This window comes from Manihot esculenta, chromosome 17 (assembly GCF_001659605.2).
Source record: "Manihot esculenta cultivar AM560-2 chromosome 17, M.esculenta_v8, whole genome shotgun sequence".
NCBI lineage: Eukaryota > Viridiplantae > Streptophyta > Magnoliopsida > Malpighiales > Euphorbiaceae > Manihot > Manihot esculenta.
In genome coordinates this window covers 20,398,436-20,418,036 of record NC_035177.2, presented here as the reverse complement: position 1 = coordinate 20,418,036, position 19,601 = coordinate 20,398,436, and the positions used below count along the sequence as shown (strand labels likewise).

General features: G+C 40.2%; 1 protein-coding gene and 1 non-coding gene across 2 annotated transcripts; both read left to right on the top strand.

The window, feature by feature from the left end:
* Positions 1-841: 841 nt before the first annotated feature.
* On the top strand, positions 842-913 carry TRNAH-GUG. Its single transcript has one exon. It is a non-coding gene; the product is annotated as a tRNA-His (tRNA).
* Positions 914-9,082: 8,169 nt separating this feature from the next.
* Positions 9,083-10,418, top strand: LOC110607681. Its single transcript, XM_021746828.2, has one exon. It carries the CDS (start codon positions 9,577-9,579, stop codon positions 10,165-10,167), a length of 591 nt encoding a protein of 196 aa, XP_021602520.1. The 5' UTR covers positions 9,083-9,576; the 3' UTR covers positions 10,168-10,418.
* Positions 10,419-19,601: the final 9,183 nt, after the last annotated feature.

Genomic DNA, 19,601 nt, shown 5'->3' with positions numbered 1-19,601 from the left:
TGTCGCATGGCCATTTGGTTAAAGATCGCCGAAAACCTTCAACCACCCTAGAATAGTAGAGAAACAGGGGTTTCTTTCTTCAAACAGATGCCACACTGGACAAGAAAATTTAACCAAACCCAAAAATACCTTGACAGATGCTACTAGCTTCGACAAAGAAGGTCCAAATCGGATTGTTGAGGCAAAAAGTAGAGCAAAGTCAACATGAAGAGGATGGAGACGCAGAGCTCCAAAAAGGAAGTTGTGAGCATCTGGAGAAAATAGAAAAGCTCCATAAGAGAGGCGAGCCATCACAAGCGGTGCAAATAGATTATCAACCATAGAGCGCACCTGCAAGAAAAGGAAAAAAAGCAAATATGCAAAAGCACAAACAGGCATTCCAATACTAAAACTAACAAAACAAATAAATCTCTCTCAAAATAAGCACCAATCTACTTAGACAACAAGGAAAAAAAACAAAAGTATTTATAGCTTATCCGAAAATGGGAAGAGAAAGACCAAATGTCGGGTAGAAAGGCGAAGGAAGAGGGAAAGTCGACCTTATGGCAGGAAGAAAAAGGCATGAAACCTTAAAAACCAAAGCCAAAGAAGATGAAAAATTATCTAGAGAGATTCTTTTCATTTTCTTTTTTTGGTTTGGTATCTCTTATTGGCATTTGAAAATGACCAACACTTGTGTGGAAATTATAGTTTTTTGGCATCTTGAGATGCATATGTGGTGGCGATTAACTTATAGTTTGCTTCATCTCTTGTTAAGGTGTGCCTGTCTTGCCAAAATTAAAATGAAGTGGGAAGAATTGCTTAATTATGTAAAGTTTAGTGATATTCCCGACGACAGGAGGTGGCTGTAGTTTAGTGGTTAGAATTTCACGTTGTGGCCGTGAAGACCTGGGCTCGAATCCCAGCAGCCACACCAGGTTAATTTTTACCTTTTATTTTAAGCTTTAAAATTTAATTAACAGGAACCAATCAGAATTCACATGTACATTTAATATTCTTTTTTTGTTTTATAGTTTAATTGTGAAATTTAATTATCGTCATTTTGAGCTTAACTGCAAAAAATATCTAAAGGCATCAAATATTTAGTAAATTGTCATATGTAGAAATTGAAGAGTATTTTTATGCTGGTAAATCATATGTGCCTCATTTTTTTTTTCTTTTTTGTAATGAAAAATAATTTACCCACCAATTAAGTTAAAATTGTCTGGTATATTGCTAAGAATTTTATTGTTTAAATTATTGTGAAATACATTTTAAATATATTGAAAATAAAAATAAAAATAAAATATTTTAGTCATAATAATTTAAAACTAGTTAAATGATTTTTTTCATAAAAATATTTTTGAGCCGGAAACTTAAATGTGAACTATGGTGTCAAGGTCATAGAATTTTCAGGGACCAAAACTGTAATTTTCCAATATTGAAATTCCTAGAAAGCAATATTGGGATAAAATAGTAGAAATTAGTAGGAAGATAATGGCCGAGACAATTTGTTGTAATTCCTTTTCATGTATTTATTTTAGGGGGGTGTCATATGAGACATATTGATGTCTCCTCCTCCCACAAGCCAAGTTGTTCCTAAGGCTCTTTAGGGGGAGTGACTAGTTGGCCACCAGCTGGGGCTGGGCCCAGTTGGCTACCGTAGGCCTACGGAGATCCAAGTTGTGCCTTCACTCCTTGTAGACCGTCCCCCCTCTCTACAAGGGAGGTGAGAATTATTGTAACAATTGCATCGATGATAATGTATAATTACTATTTTACCCCTGTAATAAAATAAGTAGCCTGTTCATGAATTCTCATGTTCAGTTCTTATCTTTTGTGCCTACTGTGAGGCTTCTAATGGAATGCTGCCTGTTGGGTTCGCTATTCGCTTATATAACCTTGACTAATCAGGGTACTCATGTTCACAGGGTATCGGGTGATTCTTAAGGCTGACTTGGCTTGAAGGTGTTCAAGTCAAGTGCCGCACCGTTCCAGGCGATTGCTGAAATCTGAAACCGTGACAATTGGTATCAGAGCAAGAAAGATCTGCGAGCAAGATAAAGGAATGATGAAGTTTGGCACCTGCACAAAGGCCCTTGAGAGAAGGGTCAGAATCGCGCTGCTTGGTTGGTTGTCTATGCCACCTAAGAGGGAAACGCATTGGAGATGATTGTGGTTAGAAGTGCCTTGAGGCACTAGAGTGAAAATATATATATATATATATATATATAATAAAAATGAACGTTGTTGGCTATGAGATCTGCGAGCAAGATAAAGGAATGATGAAGTTTGGCACCTGCACAAAGGTCCTTGAGAGAAGGGTGAGAATCGCGCTGCCTGGTTGGTTGTCTATGCCACCTAAGAGGGAAACGCATTGGAGATGATTCTGGTTAGAAGTGCCTTGAGGCACTAGAGTGAATATATATATATATATATATATATATATATATATATATATATATATATATATATAATAAAAATGAATGTTGTTGGCTATGATAGCCAAATTGGCGAGAGATTGAGACCTTCCAAAACCTCCTTCATGCGAATGACACCCGGTGGGGTGATCTTGAGCCTAAAGTGGTGAAAGGGGGAGGCAGTGACCTCCCAATTATGAAGCTACGAGGAGTAGTAGCACATTATGAGGCGAAGAAGACAAAAGCATGAGCCTTCGGGCTAGACTGGCTATATTAACTAGAGGTGTTGCACGCTCCACTAGGAACACCATTGGGAGAGAGGTAATGACCTAGTACTGCACACTCCATTGGAAATGTCTTCTGGAGATAGGATAATGACTAGGTGCTACATGCTTCCTTTTAGTGGCCCTTGGAGAGAGAGTAATGACCTTAGGGTATAGTGATAAGGGGGAGGATGAGCCAATAGAGCTTGAGGCCATCCGAGAATCCCGAGACAAAATTGAGGCAAGAGGCCTCCTGTGACATAATTGAGGCAAGAGGCCTCCGGAGATAGAATTGAGGCAAGAGGCCTCCCGAGACAGAATTGAGGCAAAAGCCTCTCATGTATTTTGTTTTACTTGCAGGAATGGTGCAATAATATTAAATATGACATAGAAAAGACTATAAGCAATACTTCAGAAGTGAACCAAAGGAACAATTATCAATGGCGTGAATCATGAGCTAATGCCAATGAAGTAGGCACGGGTGGAATCCCAGAACTTCAATCCTTGTTGTGGGATGGAGGTAAATAATTTTCTCTTCAACATGAACTTATGCATTAATATTATTGGGATTGCTGACTGCGCATACATATAAAGAACAACGTTTATGGGATCAAGCTATAAAGCTAAATCTATTCTAAAAATGAAAGGGTAAAGTCCCATGAATAGAGAGTGTTCACTCTATACATGAGAAAAGGGGGGATATGAAATGATAAGCTCCAGTTTTACTACAAGAATGTAACATTTGTTATTCAAGAGAGTTGGTAAACTCCAACAAGGTGTTCATAAGGAAAGTACATAAAGGAACTTTTCAGCATCTATGGATGACACAAGAGGACATGGCACTTGATTTTAATAGAGTAAGAGGATTGTGACAACAATTCAAGAGATATGACTGAGCTTAAAACCTTCCTGAAGAAGGTCGAAACCTGGAGGATTATGGTGTAGAGTAAATGTAACAGCCCGGCCCGTACGCACGGCACTGTTACCACTCACGGCCCAGGGCTATCCCTCGCCTGGCCTCTTGCCACCTCGGGCTTTCCACTGGCGTCGTGAGCAGCTCTTAACATCCCTTCACCCTCACGGGTTCCAGGCAGGATTTGTCCCTCGGGGGAGCCATTACGGCCCGCCCTAGCCCGAGTGGATTTGGCCCAATTCCTTCCTCTGGGAATTAGGTCGCCTCCCCCACTGCTCGAACCCTTGACCTCCCACTTTAAGGGAATAGTCTGGTGAGAGTGAGTACCAGTTGTTCCATTGGAACAATTGGTACTCACTCTCACCAGACTATTCCCTTAAAGTGGGAGGTCAAGGGTTCGAGCAGTGGGGGAGGCGACCTAATTCCCAGAGGAAGGAATTGGGCCAAATCCACTCGGGCTAGGGCGGGCCGTAATGGCTCCCCCGAGGGACAAATCCTGCCTGGAACCCGTGAGGGTGAAGGGATGTTAAGAGCTGCTCACGACGCCAGTGGAAAGCCCGAGGTGGCAAGAGGCCAGGCGAGGGATAGCCCTGGGCCGTGAGTGGTAACAGTGCCGTGCGAGAAGGGCCGGGCTGTTACAGTAAAGGAATGCATTTCCCAATATTGAGTTGGTTCTATTACCAAGGAATTGAAGGAATATTCAACTCTAATATCTGATTGATAGCCGCCTAAGAAGATGGGCGAAAGCAATAAGTGGGGGAGCGGTCTGAAAGGTGGTAAACAAGAGCACATGAAAGTGGTATAACTAAGCAGTATGAAGTGTTCTCTATGAAAAAAGCCATATGATTTTACAAGTTGCTGGTGTGGAAATGTGTCGAAGGTCTTGAGGGACATGGTGAGTAAAAGGGGAGGGAACATTCGGTATAAATCATAGAGTTGTCAACTCTAGGTTGTTTGTACTTTCTTGTTCCTCCCCGCCTAAGGTAGTATTGTTCGCATGAAGGGATCAAGCATGATGGAAATATTCTATGAGTGTTGTGTTAAATAAGGGACATGGGATGGAGGAGAAGATCTTCAAAGTCTTCTTGAGGACTCTAAGAGAAGAAATGAGAATCGAAGCTAGTATAAAACAACATATTATTGCCCAGTGTCAAGTATAGCGGAGTTGATGCTACAAAGCGGGCACAGATACAAGATTCATACACTGTTTACCCAATTGTGAGAATCACGAATAAAACTGAAGTGGATGATATGAGGAAATAAAGACTAAGCAGACAACTTGAGTGCGGGGATTAAGTTGAACATGTCCTTTGACAAACTCGCTTAATCGAGGACATCAAAAAGCAAGATGGACTTCACAATTTCTTTTTTTTAGTGAACCTGGGACGTTAATTAATGTGGCGTCTCCCAGAATGACACAAATTATCTCTATTTCGACCAACAATTATTCCTTGATAAAGGAGAGGTAGTCGAGAGTAGTGAAGAGGAAACTAGTGGCTATCCAAGCATGAAGTGGTGCAAGGGTAAACTCAACGAAAAGTAGCATTCGATGAAGTATTGTCTAGCCGTGCGTAAGTGAAAAAAAAATAATAATAATAATAAATGGAGTAAGTTGTGAGAAATGAGTACTGTGGTTATCAACTGTTATGATATTCTTCTATAAATTACTTGATCCTGGTGCATAACCAGGGAGCAAGCTAGTGCTCCTACAACTCTTGCTATGTGGTGCGGCGTTGTTAGTGCAGAAGAAAAGTTCTTGGGAAACTCATATGAAACACTGGTATGGATAAGATGGTGATAGATCAAAGGCGGTAGTTGCCTCGTCTCTCAAAAACATATCATTTACAAGAGTATAAAAAGAGCACCAAATAGGAAGGGCGTATCCTAAAAAAAAAAAAAAAAAACACAAAAGGAAAAAGAAACCAAGACTAAGTTTTGCGAGGATGAAAATGAGTCAGAAAAGAGGAATAGATGGGAGTCCAGAGGGGATGAAAAGAAAACAACAAGTACCAGAGTATGGGATAATGTTTGAGAAGTGCCAACCAACTATGATTGTTGAGCACATATTCATTCTCTTTGAGGTAAGTAAACATTTTGATAGGACAATCCATAGGAATGTATGGTAACGTTGGGCAAAGAGTGGCAACAAATACCGTTGGGAGCAACAACGTTGTGAAAGCAAATAATTCACTCATCCTACGATAAAAGGAAGAAGGAGGATAAGTGAAAACTGACAGAAGTGAGGACCATTGAACTGGTCAAAGGAGTGTGGTACTCAAGGTAATGATGAGAGATGGAGATCCTTAATGATCATTCAGTACGAGAGAAAGGAATTTAACGAGAGGGAACCCTCTCACATCAGATGAGTATAACATTTTTGTGTTTCCTGATATCATTCCTTACCTTACTTTATATAGTTATTCATTTATTCTGAAATATTTTGTGGATTATTGAGTCAGGTTCCTCGTGATGTGGGACTTGACAAGTTGGTGCTAACAAATATTGTGAACATATAGGATGTAGCTGCCTTAAAAGGGATTGGATAACAATGTGTAATTAAAAAGGACAAATTTAGTCCTACCTTTGTTGTCGAGCAGGAAAGAGACCTCATGGCCAAATAAAAGTTCTCCCAAGTGCATCAACGTGGGGGAGGATCGAGATGGGTCGAGAAGCACAAGTTGCTTGAGGCAAGTTGGTGAGGCGAATCAACGTTGTGAGCTATGATGAAAGCAGTATAAGAAAAGGAGTATCTTCTAGTAATTTCTTAGTGTCAAGTCATGAAGATGGTATTAATTGGTTCATGTATAGTCAATCTTAATAGTTGTTTTGAGTAGATTTCTGTTGCTCATAGGGTTCGACAAGAAAATATCCCTTTTTAGTGGTCGTGGATATTTTGTGTGTGTAATGGGAGACGTTTTGTAGCCATTTGTGTAGACTACATTCTAAGGGAGAGGAAAAGGAGATAAAGTGTACATAATACCAGAGCTTATGAAGGGGAGGAACATAAGACGTAAAAAATGGAGAAAGAGAGTGTTGAGCGAACTCTTTTGACAATACGGACACCAATTCCTTAGGAGGATTCGCCGAGCTTCGCTACAGGTGGAATAACGTTGTGTTATGTCAAGCGGATGGGTAAAGGCAGTACAAGTTTTAGTGGATAAGTGCTGTTGTCACACCTATTAATTTATAATGGATTGTATTCTAGATGACTTGCTATATTAGTTCGTATTTGATTCTAACGTGGTTAGTACTAACCTTTCTTATGAGATTATTACAGGTTAATCATGATGTCATATGGCATGAGTGTATGCAGGTTGATAGATTTGTTGCACCATGGGGTCGTGCTTTGAGGCAAAGAGTAAGGTCGACAATTAAAGACAAGGAATGGCGAGACAAGTTAAGGAGAAAAGAACCAGTGATCAATGACTTCAGGCAATAAGTTCGTGCAGAGGAGTAAAGCAATAATTTCTAGCACCATTTGCAGTAGTCTAAGGAATCAAGGGCAGAATATTTACCACCAGAAGATAAAACTTTTGTAGTCTCATCATCATTAAGAACTAGCAGTCCACAGAGATCAATTGGGAGGAGATACTAAGGAGTAAGGCTGTCCAACAATTTAATTGAGCAGGACTGGGATTAAATCACACTGCAAGCCTAAGAATGTCGGACTCAAAGATTGAAGAACCCAACAAACTCAGTCGACGAGGACGTCGACCGTTTAAGTGGGGGAGTGTCAGGATCATAGAGTTTTCAGGGACCAAAACTGTAATTTTTCAACATTGGAATTCCTAGAAAGCAATATTGGAATAAAATAGTAGAAATTAGTAGGAAGATAATGGCCGAGACAATTTGTTGTAATTCCTTTTCATGTATTTATTTTAAGGGGGGTGTCATATGAGACATGTTGATGTCTCCTCCTGCCACAAGCCAAGTTGTTCCTAAGGCTCTTTAGGGGGAGTGACTAGTTGGCCACCAGCTGGGGCTGGGCCCAGTTGGCTACCGTAGGCCTACGGAGATCCAAGTTGTGCCTTCACTCCTTGTAGACCGTCCCCCCTGTCTACAAGGGAGGTGAGAATTATTGTAACGATTGCATCGATGATAATGTATAATTACTATTTTGCCCCTGTAATAAAATAAGTAGCATGTTCATGAATTCTCATGTTCAGTTCTTATCTTTTGTGCCTACTGTGAGACTTCTAATGGAATGCTGTCTGTTGGCTTCGCTATTCGTTTATATAACCTTGACTAATCAGGGTACTCATATTCACAGGGTATCAGGTGATTCTTAAGGCTGACTTGGCTTGAAGGTGTTCAAGTCAAGTGCTGCACGGTTCCAGACGATTACTGAAATCTGAAACCGTGACACATGGCATAAATGCCCTATTATTTTAGGGCACAAAGTTGATTAGTCCAATCGCCACCTTTCATTTAATGATTAACTTAACGTTGTATGTACTTTTAGCAGTCTGTTTTATGAGCCAACTCCCTTGCTAACTATTTTATAATCATTTATTTATTGTTTTGTTAACGAATTTAGACTTTAACTTTATTATTATTATTTCTTTCTTTAATTTAATTAGTCACAAGCTTTCACAATCAACCTTCAGAAAATTATTAATTAAAATAAATATTGAAGCTGGTTATGCAATAATAATAATAAATAATTTTAGATATATATGTGAATTTTTTTAACTTAAATCTTATAGAATGTCAATAAATAAAAATATGTCTCTTTGTTTAGTTTTGGAATGATATGGAATAGAAAAATATTTTTTAATAATATAATTTTTTTTTAAATTTTATTTTTAAAGAATATTAGCGAGGGAGATCATATTACTGTAGTTAAGATAGGAAGTGCACCAATAAAGAAAAAAGCGTTGACCAGCGGCTCATTATCTTATGTCACTGTCCGACTGGGCCTGAGAAGACATTGCCCTTTGCCCCATAAAAATACCACAATCTCTTTTACTCTTATCTCTTCTGCTGCGTTATCCCCAAAACTCAGGAATGCATTGAAGAGATGCAAGTACTAACAATTGAGTCACAGTTGGAAGAAACCACTATACGCTACTCTTTTTTACAATTATCTTCTCCTAGTCGGCTAGTTCTAGGCACACCCATATTCTTTTTCAAAAAGCTTCTTCAGTCCCCCCTTTTCCTCTGGTGAATGCCTAATGAGTGAACCATTACACGATTAAATTCTGTGATTTTGGTCTAGCCCGTCCCTTTTCACCCCCTTTCTAGACATGTTTGTATATGTCCATATGCATAATAATGTTATGTTACATGCATGCACCGAGTGGTTTTTCTTCTGTACGGAGGTGGTAAATATATTTTGATATGACCAATTTCTGGTTTTTGCTAAATGCGTCTCGTCATTTTTTGCCTCCCAAAACCTAGCTTCTTTCTGTGGGCGTCTGGATTTTTGTACCAGAGCCACCTTACTGTGACCATTTCATGTAAGAGGATAAAAACGCAGACTCTGGCTACTAAGATTCTAACCAAAACCCATCCTAATCTCTAGATATTCTTTTCCATATCAGGAGTTGATTTGATTAGGCCACCAAAGAATCCCTTTTTTTTTCTTTCTTGTCTTTTTCTCCTCACCTCTTGCAGTGTACCAATTTATGGACCTTGAAATCTGTGACCTTCTTTGGATGGAAGGTATTATGGGGGCCCCTTCACTTCTCTTCTCTTGTCCTGGTTAAGTTTTTACGTTAATGAGCTCTGCTCCTTTTGGAGGGTATTGGAACAAAGCCAAGGAATTTTCCTGATTTTTTTCTCTTATACTTTTCTCTCTCTTTCTGATTCCCCCCCACTAAAATATCAGTTTTATCTCATTATTAGCGCAAAAGAGAATCTTTTGCTAAAAAGAAAAAGGGCCCTCCTTCATCTATTTATATTCCAAGGAGTCACCCCGTCATTGCTCAAAGCCTCTCTCTTTCTCCTCTTGCTCATATCTTGATTTTTTTTTCTTCCATTTTTATTTTAGCAGACATTAATGGCAGATTGGCATGGTCTCACGGGAAAGGGCAGCACTGCAGGTGGTTATATCAAGAGATCAATGAAAGATGAAGATTTTGAAGAAGAAGATGTATGGTCAGTTATGAAGGATAGAGAAGATTCAAGTCCCGAGATGATGGTCTCCAAGGATTACTTCTTATCATCTCCTTCTTCTTCTTCTTCTTCTGCGTGGCGCCTACCTAGTGCTCCAAGAATGATCCCAAGAGCTAATATTGCTAATCAACTAACAGCAGCAGCAACCACCCATGAAGTGAAGATAGTTGAACACTCTTCAGCTCCTGTGAACATCCCTGACTGGTCAAAGATTTATGGGAAAAATACAAGAATACATTCATCTGCTGATGATGGAGAACATCCTGATAATGAGTGTTATCGTGATGATGTTAATGATAATGATGATGGCGAAGGAGATGAAATGGTCCCTCCACATGAGTGGATAGCTAGGAAGCTTGCAAGGAGTCAGATTTCTTCTTCCTCTGTATATGAAGGAATTGGAAGGACACTTAAAGGGAGAGATCTTAGCAAAGTGAGAAATGCCATTTTGGCAAAAACAGGTTTCCTAGAGTAATCTCTTGTTCACTATTTCAAAACCAAGTTACTGTCATCTTGATGACCCTTTTTGCCATTGCCTTATAGTAAGGGTCCCATGTAATCTTTTGTTTGTTGGTATTAGTTCTGTTGCTGATAATATCATGTGGTACGTACTGTACTAGGTTGAGTAGTGGGCAGAGCTGTCCATTTTTTGTTATATGAGTTGTTCTGCAAGGGAAGATGTGAGGAAAATACTTTTTGGCAGCATCTGAGATTTTTTTTTCTTGTAGCCTGGACCTGGTGTAATGTTCTTTGGGTATTTGTAATGCACCGTTAACAGGGTATATGAAAATAATGCTTTCATCATTAAGAAGGAATAAGTATACTTGTGATGTTGTTTTCACTTAGCTTGACGCTTCTTAAATTGGTAGTCGTGGAGAGGGCGATTGGTAGAGTTTAGTTTACGAGAGTCTCAAACTTAGCTTTTCCTGACCATTATCGTTAATAATATTTACTTTTTTTATAAAAAATTCTGGGCCAGATCCACCAACTCTCCAAGAAAGGCAGAATAGAAACCCCTTGAAAATGTGTATTGAATTGGACCCAAGCCACACTGTCAATGTCATTAGTTAACTTTTTTGTTGGTGGGTTTTCCTATGCACCTTTCTTTTTCTATCTCACACTGCGCAGAGATTTTTTTCAAATCAGGTATAATTAAAATTTTTTTATTAAATTATGTAAAATTTTAAAATATTTTTAAATTTTATACGTTAAAAAAAAAAAAAAAACATGTTTGACATTAATAGTGTCGAACTGTCACCAAAATAATTTGTTCAAATAGTGTCAAACTACTACGGGAGCTCACTAAACTGCTCCCATGGTGGCATACATAATATTTCGGCATTTAAAATATCAAATATGTCTGTCCAGCATTTTAAGTGCTTGACAAGCTATCACCTCTGTACCTCTGACGAAGAGGTGAAGATGATTGACTCTTATGTCTGTCCAGCACTTTAAGTACTGGACGAGCTATCACCTCTGCACCCTGACGAAGAGGTGAGGGTCAATCATCTCAAAAAAATGTTTGGCACTATAAATGTCGGACACTTTTCATATATGCAGAACCGTGTGACGCCTACATACACACAAAGCCCCTTAAAGCCACTTATTCCTTTCGCCATCTCCTCCCCACTTCTTCCTCTAAAGCCAAAGTCCCCTTCCCATCTCTCCGTTTCTTCCTTTCTCTTCACCTCCCTCCTCCCCATTTCCCTATTTTCTCATTTCTTCCTCTCTCCACCTCCCTCCTCAACACACTTCTTTCTCTTCATCATCTCCCTCTCCATCATTTTACACCATCTCCCTCAGCACTTTCTTCTCTCTTTAACAGGTTTGTCTACGACTCAACTTTTATTTTTAAATATATATATTTTTTATTTGATATATAAAAATAAAATTATGATTTTTATTATTATATATATTGAAATTTATATAATTATGATTTATTTGAAAAAATTAGTTTATTATTAATTATGTTAATTTTAATATATAATGAATTAATAATATTTATTGTGATTTTTGGATAGATAAATTTTAGTAAATGTATATTATTAGTGTTAAATTTTTTATAACTATTTAGTGAAAAATTTAATATTGATAATTAATTTAGTTTTAAAATATATAATATAATTTAGTTATAATGAATTAATAATTTATTTTTAGTTTAATAAAAAAAATTAAGTGTGATTAAGTGTATTAAAAATTTATAATTGATAATATAATCAGGGGTGAGCATTCGGTCGGTTCGGTTCAAAATCAAACCGAACCGAATAAACCGAAAACCAAATTTTTAGTGTTTATGAAAACCGAACCGAACCGATTTTGATCAAAAACCGAATCGAACCGAACCGGTTTGATTCGGTTCGATTCGGTTCGGTTTGATCGATTTCGATTTTTAATAATTTTTTTTATTTTCTACACTTTATTTTTAATATTTTAAAATTTAATTAAAATATTTTAATCTTAATATGATTTAATTTCTCTATATTATTGAAAAAAATATATTATTATCACTAATCGGTTCGGTTCGGTTTTTTTGATTTTTTTCTGATCAAAATTGAACCGAACCGAAATAACCGAAATTTCTGAAATTAAAAACTGAACCGAACCGAAATATATAAAAAACCGAACCAAATTTTCAAATCGGTTCGATTCGATCGGTTTTTTCGGTTTGAATCGAATACTGCTCACCCCTATATATAATATGGTGATTGAATATATATTGTGATTTTGGATAGAAAAAATTCAGTAAATGTATATTAGTGTAGTGATAAATAATTTTTATTGTGATTTAATGAAAAATAAATATTGATAATTAATTTAGTTTTAAAATATATAATGTGATTCAAGTATAATGAATTAATCATTTTTATTTAGTTTAGTTAAAAAAATTAAGTGTGATTAAGTGTCGTAAAAATTTATAGTTGATAATGTAATATGGTGATTGAATATTTATTTTGGTTTTTGGATATAATAAATTTAGTAAAAATATATTAGTGTCGTGATAAATTTTTTATTGTGATTTAGTGAGAAAAATTAATTGTGATTAAGTTTGATAAAAATTTATAAATGATAATTTAATATGGTTATTGAATATTTTTTGTAAATTTGAATAGAATAAATTTAGTTAAGGTTTATTAGTATAGTATTTAATTATGATGTGAAATTGTATATTATTCTGTATAATTAGATAGGGAGAAAAGACGCAACCGCCATGACCGTCGTGATTATATTTTACCAAGTCCTAATGATCCATCGTTGCTATATGTGCAATCAGAACATTAGTATGAGACTATATGACAACAAAGTATAGAAACTGGAGCGATAAGCTGCAAAAGAATGAGTGCGATTTTGCATTTGGATGATATTCTAGAGCAAATTATACCTCACCTACGGCGTACGGGTTTTAATGGCGTGATACGTCTAGGTTTTTTTTGCTTTGGAATGGCACCTAATTACTGCCCTTGTTGAGCGATGGCGACTAGTGTAACGACCCGAAAATCGGACCGCTACCGGCGCTAGGATCTAGATCGGCTTAAGGCCGCTGGGACCCATAGCAAGCCAAACATTCATCCTGTGAACCTGTTTAATCCCATACATGATCAACAACATACATAAAATTTTTGAACTTTTCTTTCCATTCAATCACCAAACTCAACCTGTGCATGCACTATTCATAAACATAAACATTAACCCCACCTTGGAGTCCTCATCAATACTCCAATGGGGTGACATAACATAAATTAAGTTTGGTTTACAATAATCCTCATTAAACATTAAGATCATGCACTATAAAGGGATTAACATAATACTATGGTCAAGCACAACTCTAAACTTCCATAAGCATCATTACATCATATCCATGTCCACATCTAGCTATTACAATAACATAACTCTACTCCTGCTGACCTCCTGATCTACCCTGTACCTGCAAACCTGGGGGTTAAGGGAGAGGGGTGAGCTAAAAAGCCCAGTGAGCAGAATAATAAAACATTATATTAAAAGTTCATGCTTCCATGAAATGCAACACATCACAAACAAATCACATCAAGGATGAATTTGTCACCAATAGCCCTCTACATTTCTATTAGTGCCAGAACGTAGAATGGGTCCTGGTCTTTCTCTTACATAACATAACATAACATTCCAAAGTGCCAGAACGTAGAATGGGTCCTGATCTTTCTCTTACATAGTGCCAGCGAACGTAGAATGGGTCCCACTGGTCTTTCATTTCGTACCGTACATATCATATCATATCATCGCATAACATACGAGGGCTAATGGATCACTCAACATTCATCCACATCATCAACATAATATGCAATGCAACATATTCGTGAATACTAATGCAAACACCCTAACATATCACATGGTATTCATGATGCGTGAATCATGCTGGAATATTCATTATTTACTTTAAAACATAAAGAGTTATTCCACTCACCTCTGGCTGAAGCTTTAACAGACTCAGAAGCAGCTGAACTCACTGCTAAGGTCCTCGGTTCCTCGGGTCCGAACCTACATAGGTGGACTCAAATGAGGGACCTTACATACATAAACATGACTCTAAAATACTCCCCAAAAACCCCCTAAAACACCTTAAAATAATCACATAAATCATGCAAAGAAGGGCTGAACAGGGCACTTTCGGCGGCAGGTTCGGCGGCCGAAAGGCCTTCCAGAGCCAAAAGTCATGCACCTTCAGCGGCACTTTCGGTGGCCGAAGGTTCCCTCCAGAGACGAAACTCATGCATGTTCGGCGGCACCTTTGACGGCCGAAACTCCCTTCCAGAGTCGAAAGTCCACTTTCGGGGGTAGGGTTCGGCAGCCGATACATGCTACCAAAGGCAGGTTTGGCGGCCGAAAGAACCTTCGGCTGCCGAACCTGAGTTCTTCCCAAAAGGGCAGAAACTCAGCTCAACATGCATAAACGCCTCCCAACTCATTCAATCATGCATTTTCCTATTCTACAACATGCATACTCAAGCATACAAGCTCCTAGGGGTTTCAAACTATCCTAAACCCCTTCTACAACACATCAAACATGCATATCCAACATACATTGCCCAAAAATGCACAGTAAACCCATAAACTCCACATAAACCTACACATGCATTTCTACCCCAAGAAACTTCATAAAACTTACTTAAAATATTAAAGGAACTATGGATCTACTCTTACCTCTTGAAGAACGAGAGGAGAGATGATCCAACTTGGAGATGGGAGAGATCTCAACTCTTTGGTCTCCAAGCTTCCAAAACTCGCTCTTTTGTTCAAATATCTTCAAATCAACATAAAGCTTGTTAAAACATAAAAGATCGAAGGAAAAACATCTAAAATGAACCATGGGAGAGCAAGAACTCATCGTGGCCGAAAACGGGGAGAAAACTCGCCCGTTTCGGCCATGGAGCTCTTATATAGGGGCTGGCAGACCACCTTTCGGCAGCCTAAAGTGCCTCTAAAAATCATGCAAGTTCGGCGACTGAACATGAGGTTCGACGGCCGAACCTTTGAAACTTTTGGAAGCCTAACTTGCCCCCCAAAACCATCCCACGTTCGGAGGCCAATCTTGGGGTTCGGCGGCCGAACCTGGAAATGTCTCCTTGGTCTTTTTCATTTAAAACTCAATTTCCTTTTTGCTTAAAACCAAAAGATACATTAAAATATTTTATAAAAATATGATTTTACCCTTCTAGAGGTTTTCGACATCCGAGATTCTACCGGACGGTAGAAATTCCGATACCGGAGTCTAGCCGGGTATTACATTCTTCCCCCCTTAAGAACATTCGTCCCCGAATGTTCACCAAACAAACACATGGCATAGGATAAAACATAAACATTCATACAAAGCACATAAAAACTCACCTTAGAAGAGATGAGGATATTGCCGGAGCATAGACTCTCGTGTCTCCCAGGTACACTCTTCGATGTTGTGGTGATTCCAAAGGACTTTCACCATCGGGATTTCCTTGTTCCTTAGCTTTTTGATCTGGGTGTCTAGGATACGTATTGGCTGTTCAACATAAGTGAGATCCTCTTGGATCTCCATATCAGGCTCACTAAGAACCTTGCCCGGATCTGACACGAACTTCCTTAACATGGAAACATGGAAAATCGGATGGATTCTCTCCATTGAAGTAGGCAAGTCCAGCTTGTACGATACATTCCCAATCTTTTGCAAGACTTCAAAGGGTCCAATGTACCGTGGAGCTAGCTTACCTTTCTTCCCAAACCGAATCACCCCTTTCATTGGAGACACCTTGAGCAATACCAAATCCCCCTCCTGAAACTCTACTTGCCTTCTGCGGATATCTGCATAACTCTTTTGCCTGCTTGCAGCAGTCTTGATTCTTTCTCTGATTATGGGTACCACTCTGCTGGTAATCTTTACTAGCTCAGGCCCTGCATAACTCTTTTGCCTTTTCTCCAACTTCTTCCCAACAAACAGGCGACCTGCACTTCCTTCCATACAAAGCTTCGTATGGGGCCATCCCTATGCTAGTATGATGACTGTTATTGTAGGCAAACTCCACCAGAGGTAGATGCTGCCTCCAAGAACCGCCAAAATCTAGCACACACAGCATATCCTCTATTGTCTGGATGGTCCTCTCTGATTGTTCGTCCGTCTGTGGATGGAAAGCAGTGCTAAAATCCAACCTGGTACCCATAGCATCCTGCAGACTCCGCCAAAACCTGGAGGTGAACTGGGGCCCTCGATTAGACACTATTGAAATAGGAACCCCATGCAGCCTGACGATCTCATCAACATACACTTGCACCAACTTGTCCACAGAATAGCCACTCCTGACAGGGATGAAGTGAGCAGATTTGGTGAGTCTGTCCATAATCACCCATATGGAGTCCAATCTGTTGGACGCTGCCGGTAGCCCCACCACGAAGTCCATAGCTATATTCTCCCATTTCCACTCTGGAATAGGTAGTGGGTTAAGCATTCCAGCCGGCTTCTAATGTTCCAGCTTCATCCTCTGACACACTTCGCAGGTTGATACAAACTATGCTACTTCTTTCTTCATAGCTGGCCACTAATACACTTTCTTCAGATCTTGATACATCTTGGTGGCTCCGGGGTGAACGCTGTATCTGGCATTATGAGCCTCTCTCATAATGTCTCCCTTCAGCCCTACGTCATTTGGTACACACAATCTGTTTCCATAGCGGAGGATCCCCTTACCGTCGAATCTGAACTCCCTATCCTTGCCTAACTGAACAGTCCTGGTAATCTTCACTAACTCTGGGTCCTCATGCTGTTTCTGAGCCACCTGCTCCAGAAACACGGGTGCCACTCTCATTTGGACAACTAAAGCACCTGTACCAGACAACTCCAACTGTAGACCTTCATTCATGAGCTCGAAAAACTGCCTCACCACTGGCCTCCTCTCTGCTAAAATATGGGACAAACTGCCAAGCGATTTTCGGCTTAAGGCGTCTGCCACAACATTCGCCTTACCCGGATGGTACTGGATCTTGCAATCATAGTCACTAAGCAATTCTACCCATCTTCTCTGCCTCATATTCAGCTTCCTCTGACTCAGGATGTACTGTAGGCTTTTATGATATGTGAAGATCTCACATTTAACCCCATAAAGGTAGTGCCTCCACATCTTGAGTGCAAAGATCACCGCTGCCATCTCTAGGTCATGTGTAGGGTAATTCAACTCGTGCTTCTTTAGCTGTCTAGAAGCATAAGCAATCACCCTATCATTCTGCATTAGCACACAACCCAGTCCCACACGGGACGCATCGCAAAAGACTGTGAAGTCCTCATTACTAGTCGGCAGAGTTAACACCGGTGCCGAAGTCAACCTCTTCTTTAGCTCCTCAAAGCTCTCTTCACACTGGTCGGTCCACACGAACCTCTGGTTCTTCTTAGTCAATCTGGTCATGGGAGCTGCAATCTTGGAGAAGTCCTGAACGAACCTCCTGTAGTAACCTGCCAAACCCAAGAAACTCTTGATCTCTGTCACCGTAGTGGGTCTAGGCCAGTTAGCTACAGCTTCCACTTTCTTGGGGTCTACCTCGATTCCATTTTCTGACACCACATGCCCCAAGAAGGAGATGCTCCTCAGTCAGAACTCACACTTGGAGAACTTGGCATACAAGCCATGTTCCCTCAAGGTCTGCAGAACTAACCTCAGATGATGGGCATGCTCCTCTGCATTCCTGGAATACACTAAGATATCATCTATGAAGACAATAACAAAGTGATCCAGGTACTGGCTAAACACTCTGTTCATGAGATCCATGAATGCTGCAGGGGCATTGGTTAACCCGAACAGCATCACAAGGAACTCATAATGCCCATATCTGGTCCTTAATGCTGTCTTCGGTACATCCTCTTCCCTTATCCTCAGCTGATGGTACCCTGATCTCAGATCTATCTTGGAGAAACAACCTGCTCCTGCTAGCTGGTCGAATAGATCGTCGATCCTTGGGAACGGGTACTTATTCTTGGTAGTGACCTTGTTCAACTGCCTGTAGTCGATACAAAGTCTGAGAGATCCATCTTTCTTTTTCACAAATAGCACTGGAGCATCCCAGGGTGAGGTACTCGGTCGGATGAAGCCTCTATCTACCAACTCTTGCAACTGCTCCTTAAGCTCCTTCAATTCTGCTGGTGCCATACTGTAGGGAGGGATAGAGATTGGTCTAGTTTCAGGCATCAATTCAACTTCAAACTCTATCTCCCTAGCAGGTGGTAAACCTGGCAGCTTGTCTGGGAAAACATCTAAGAACTCTCTGACCACTGGCACTGAGGCGGGCTCTCTGACATGACTATCCAGCTCTCTCACATGAGCTAGAAAACCCTGACAACCTCTCTTGAGCAGCCTACGAGCCTGAAGGGCTGATATCAAACCTCTAGGTGTACTCCCCCTGTCTCCTCTGAAGACAACCTCTGACCCATCCTGACATCTGAACTTGACTACCTTGTCTCTGCAGTCTAAGGTAGCACCATGGGTAGATAGCCAATCCATCCCTAGAATGACGTCAAAATCTGTCAAATCTATAACCACAAGGTCGGCTGAAAGGCATCTTCCCTCAACGAAAACTGGACTATACTGGCAGACTGACTCTGCCAGTGACGGGTCACACTTGGATCCACTGACCCATAGGGGACACTCTAACCCAGAGACATTAATCCCAACCTCTCGACGGCCCTCGGAGCAATGAAAGAATGAGATGCACCAGGGTCCATTAATGCATACACATCTGAACAACCAATGATGAGATTACCTGACACCACGGTGTTGGATGTGTTTGCCTCCTGCTGAGTCATGGTGAAGATCTGTGCTGGAGCTGACGGGCCCTCACCCCTGAAACCCGCTGAAGAAGAGGCTGCCCCTCTTCCTCTGCCTCTGCCACTAGCCTGAGTCGCGGCTGGAGCTACTGGCTGAGCCACACTACCAGAAGCTGTCTGCTGAGACTGTGCCACAAAAGCTGCCCTAGGACACTCCCGTGCCATGTGTCCCTCCTGCCCACATCTGAAGCAGGCTGTCGTCCCAACCAGACATACTCCTTTGTGCGGCTTCCCACACTTCTTGCATACTGCATTATCTGCACCTGAGCTCGAACCACTTCCTAATCCCAGACCAGACTTGATCTTATTCCAGAACTTGTTCTTCTTTGGCTTCTTGGTGATATTACTCCACCTCTTACTAGCTGAACTCAGAGAAGAAGAGTCTATTCTTCCCCCACCTGGGGTCTTGGAACTAGAAGGCTGTGCCACTGACTGTTTGACTTTTCCCTCGATGATTGCACTAGCCTCCATCCTCCGAGCCATATCCATAATGGCATGGAAACTCTCCCTCTCTGCTGACTGAATCAAGGAGGAATACCTAGAATGGAGCTTCATGATATACCTCCTTGACTTCTTCTGATCTGTATCCAGATTCTGCC

Excerpts from the sequence above, each read along its gene's own strand:
- LOC110607681 (XM_021746828.2), top strand. The coding sequence starts at position 9,577 with ATGGCAGATTGGCATGGTCTCACGGGAAAGGGCAGCACTGCAGGTGGT.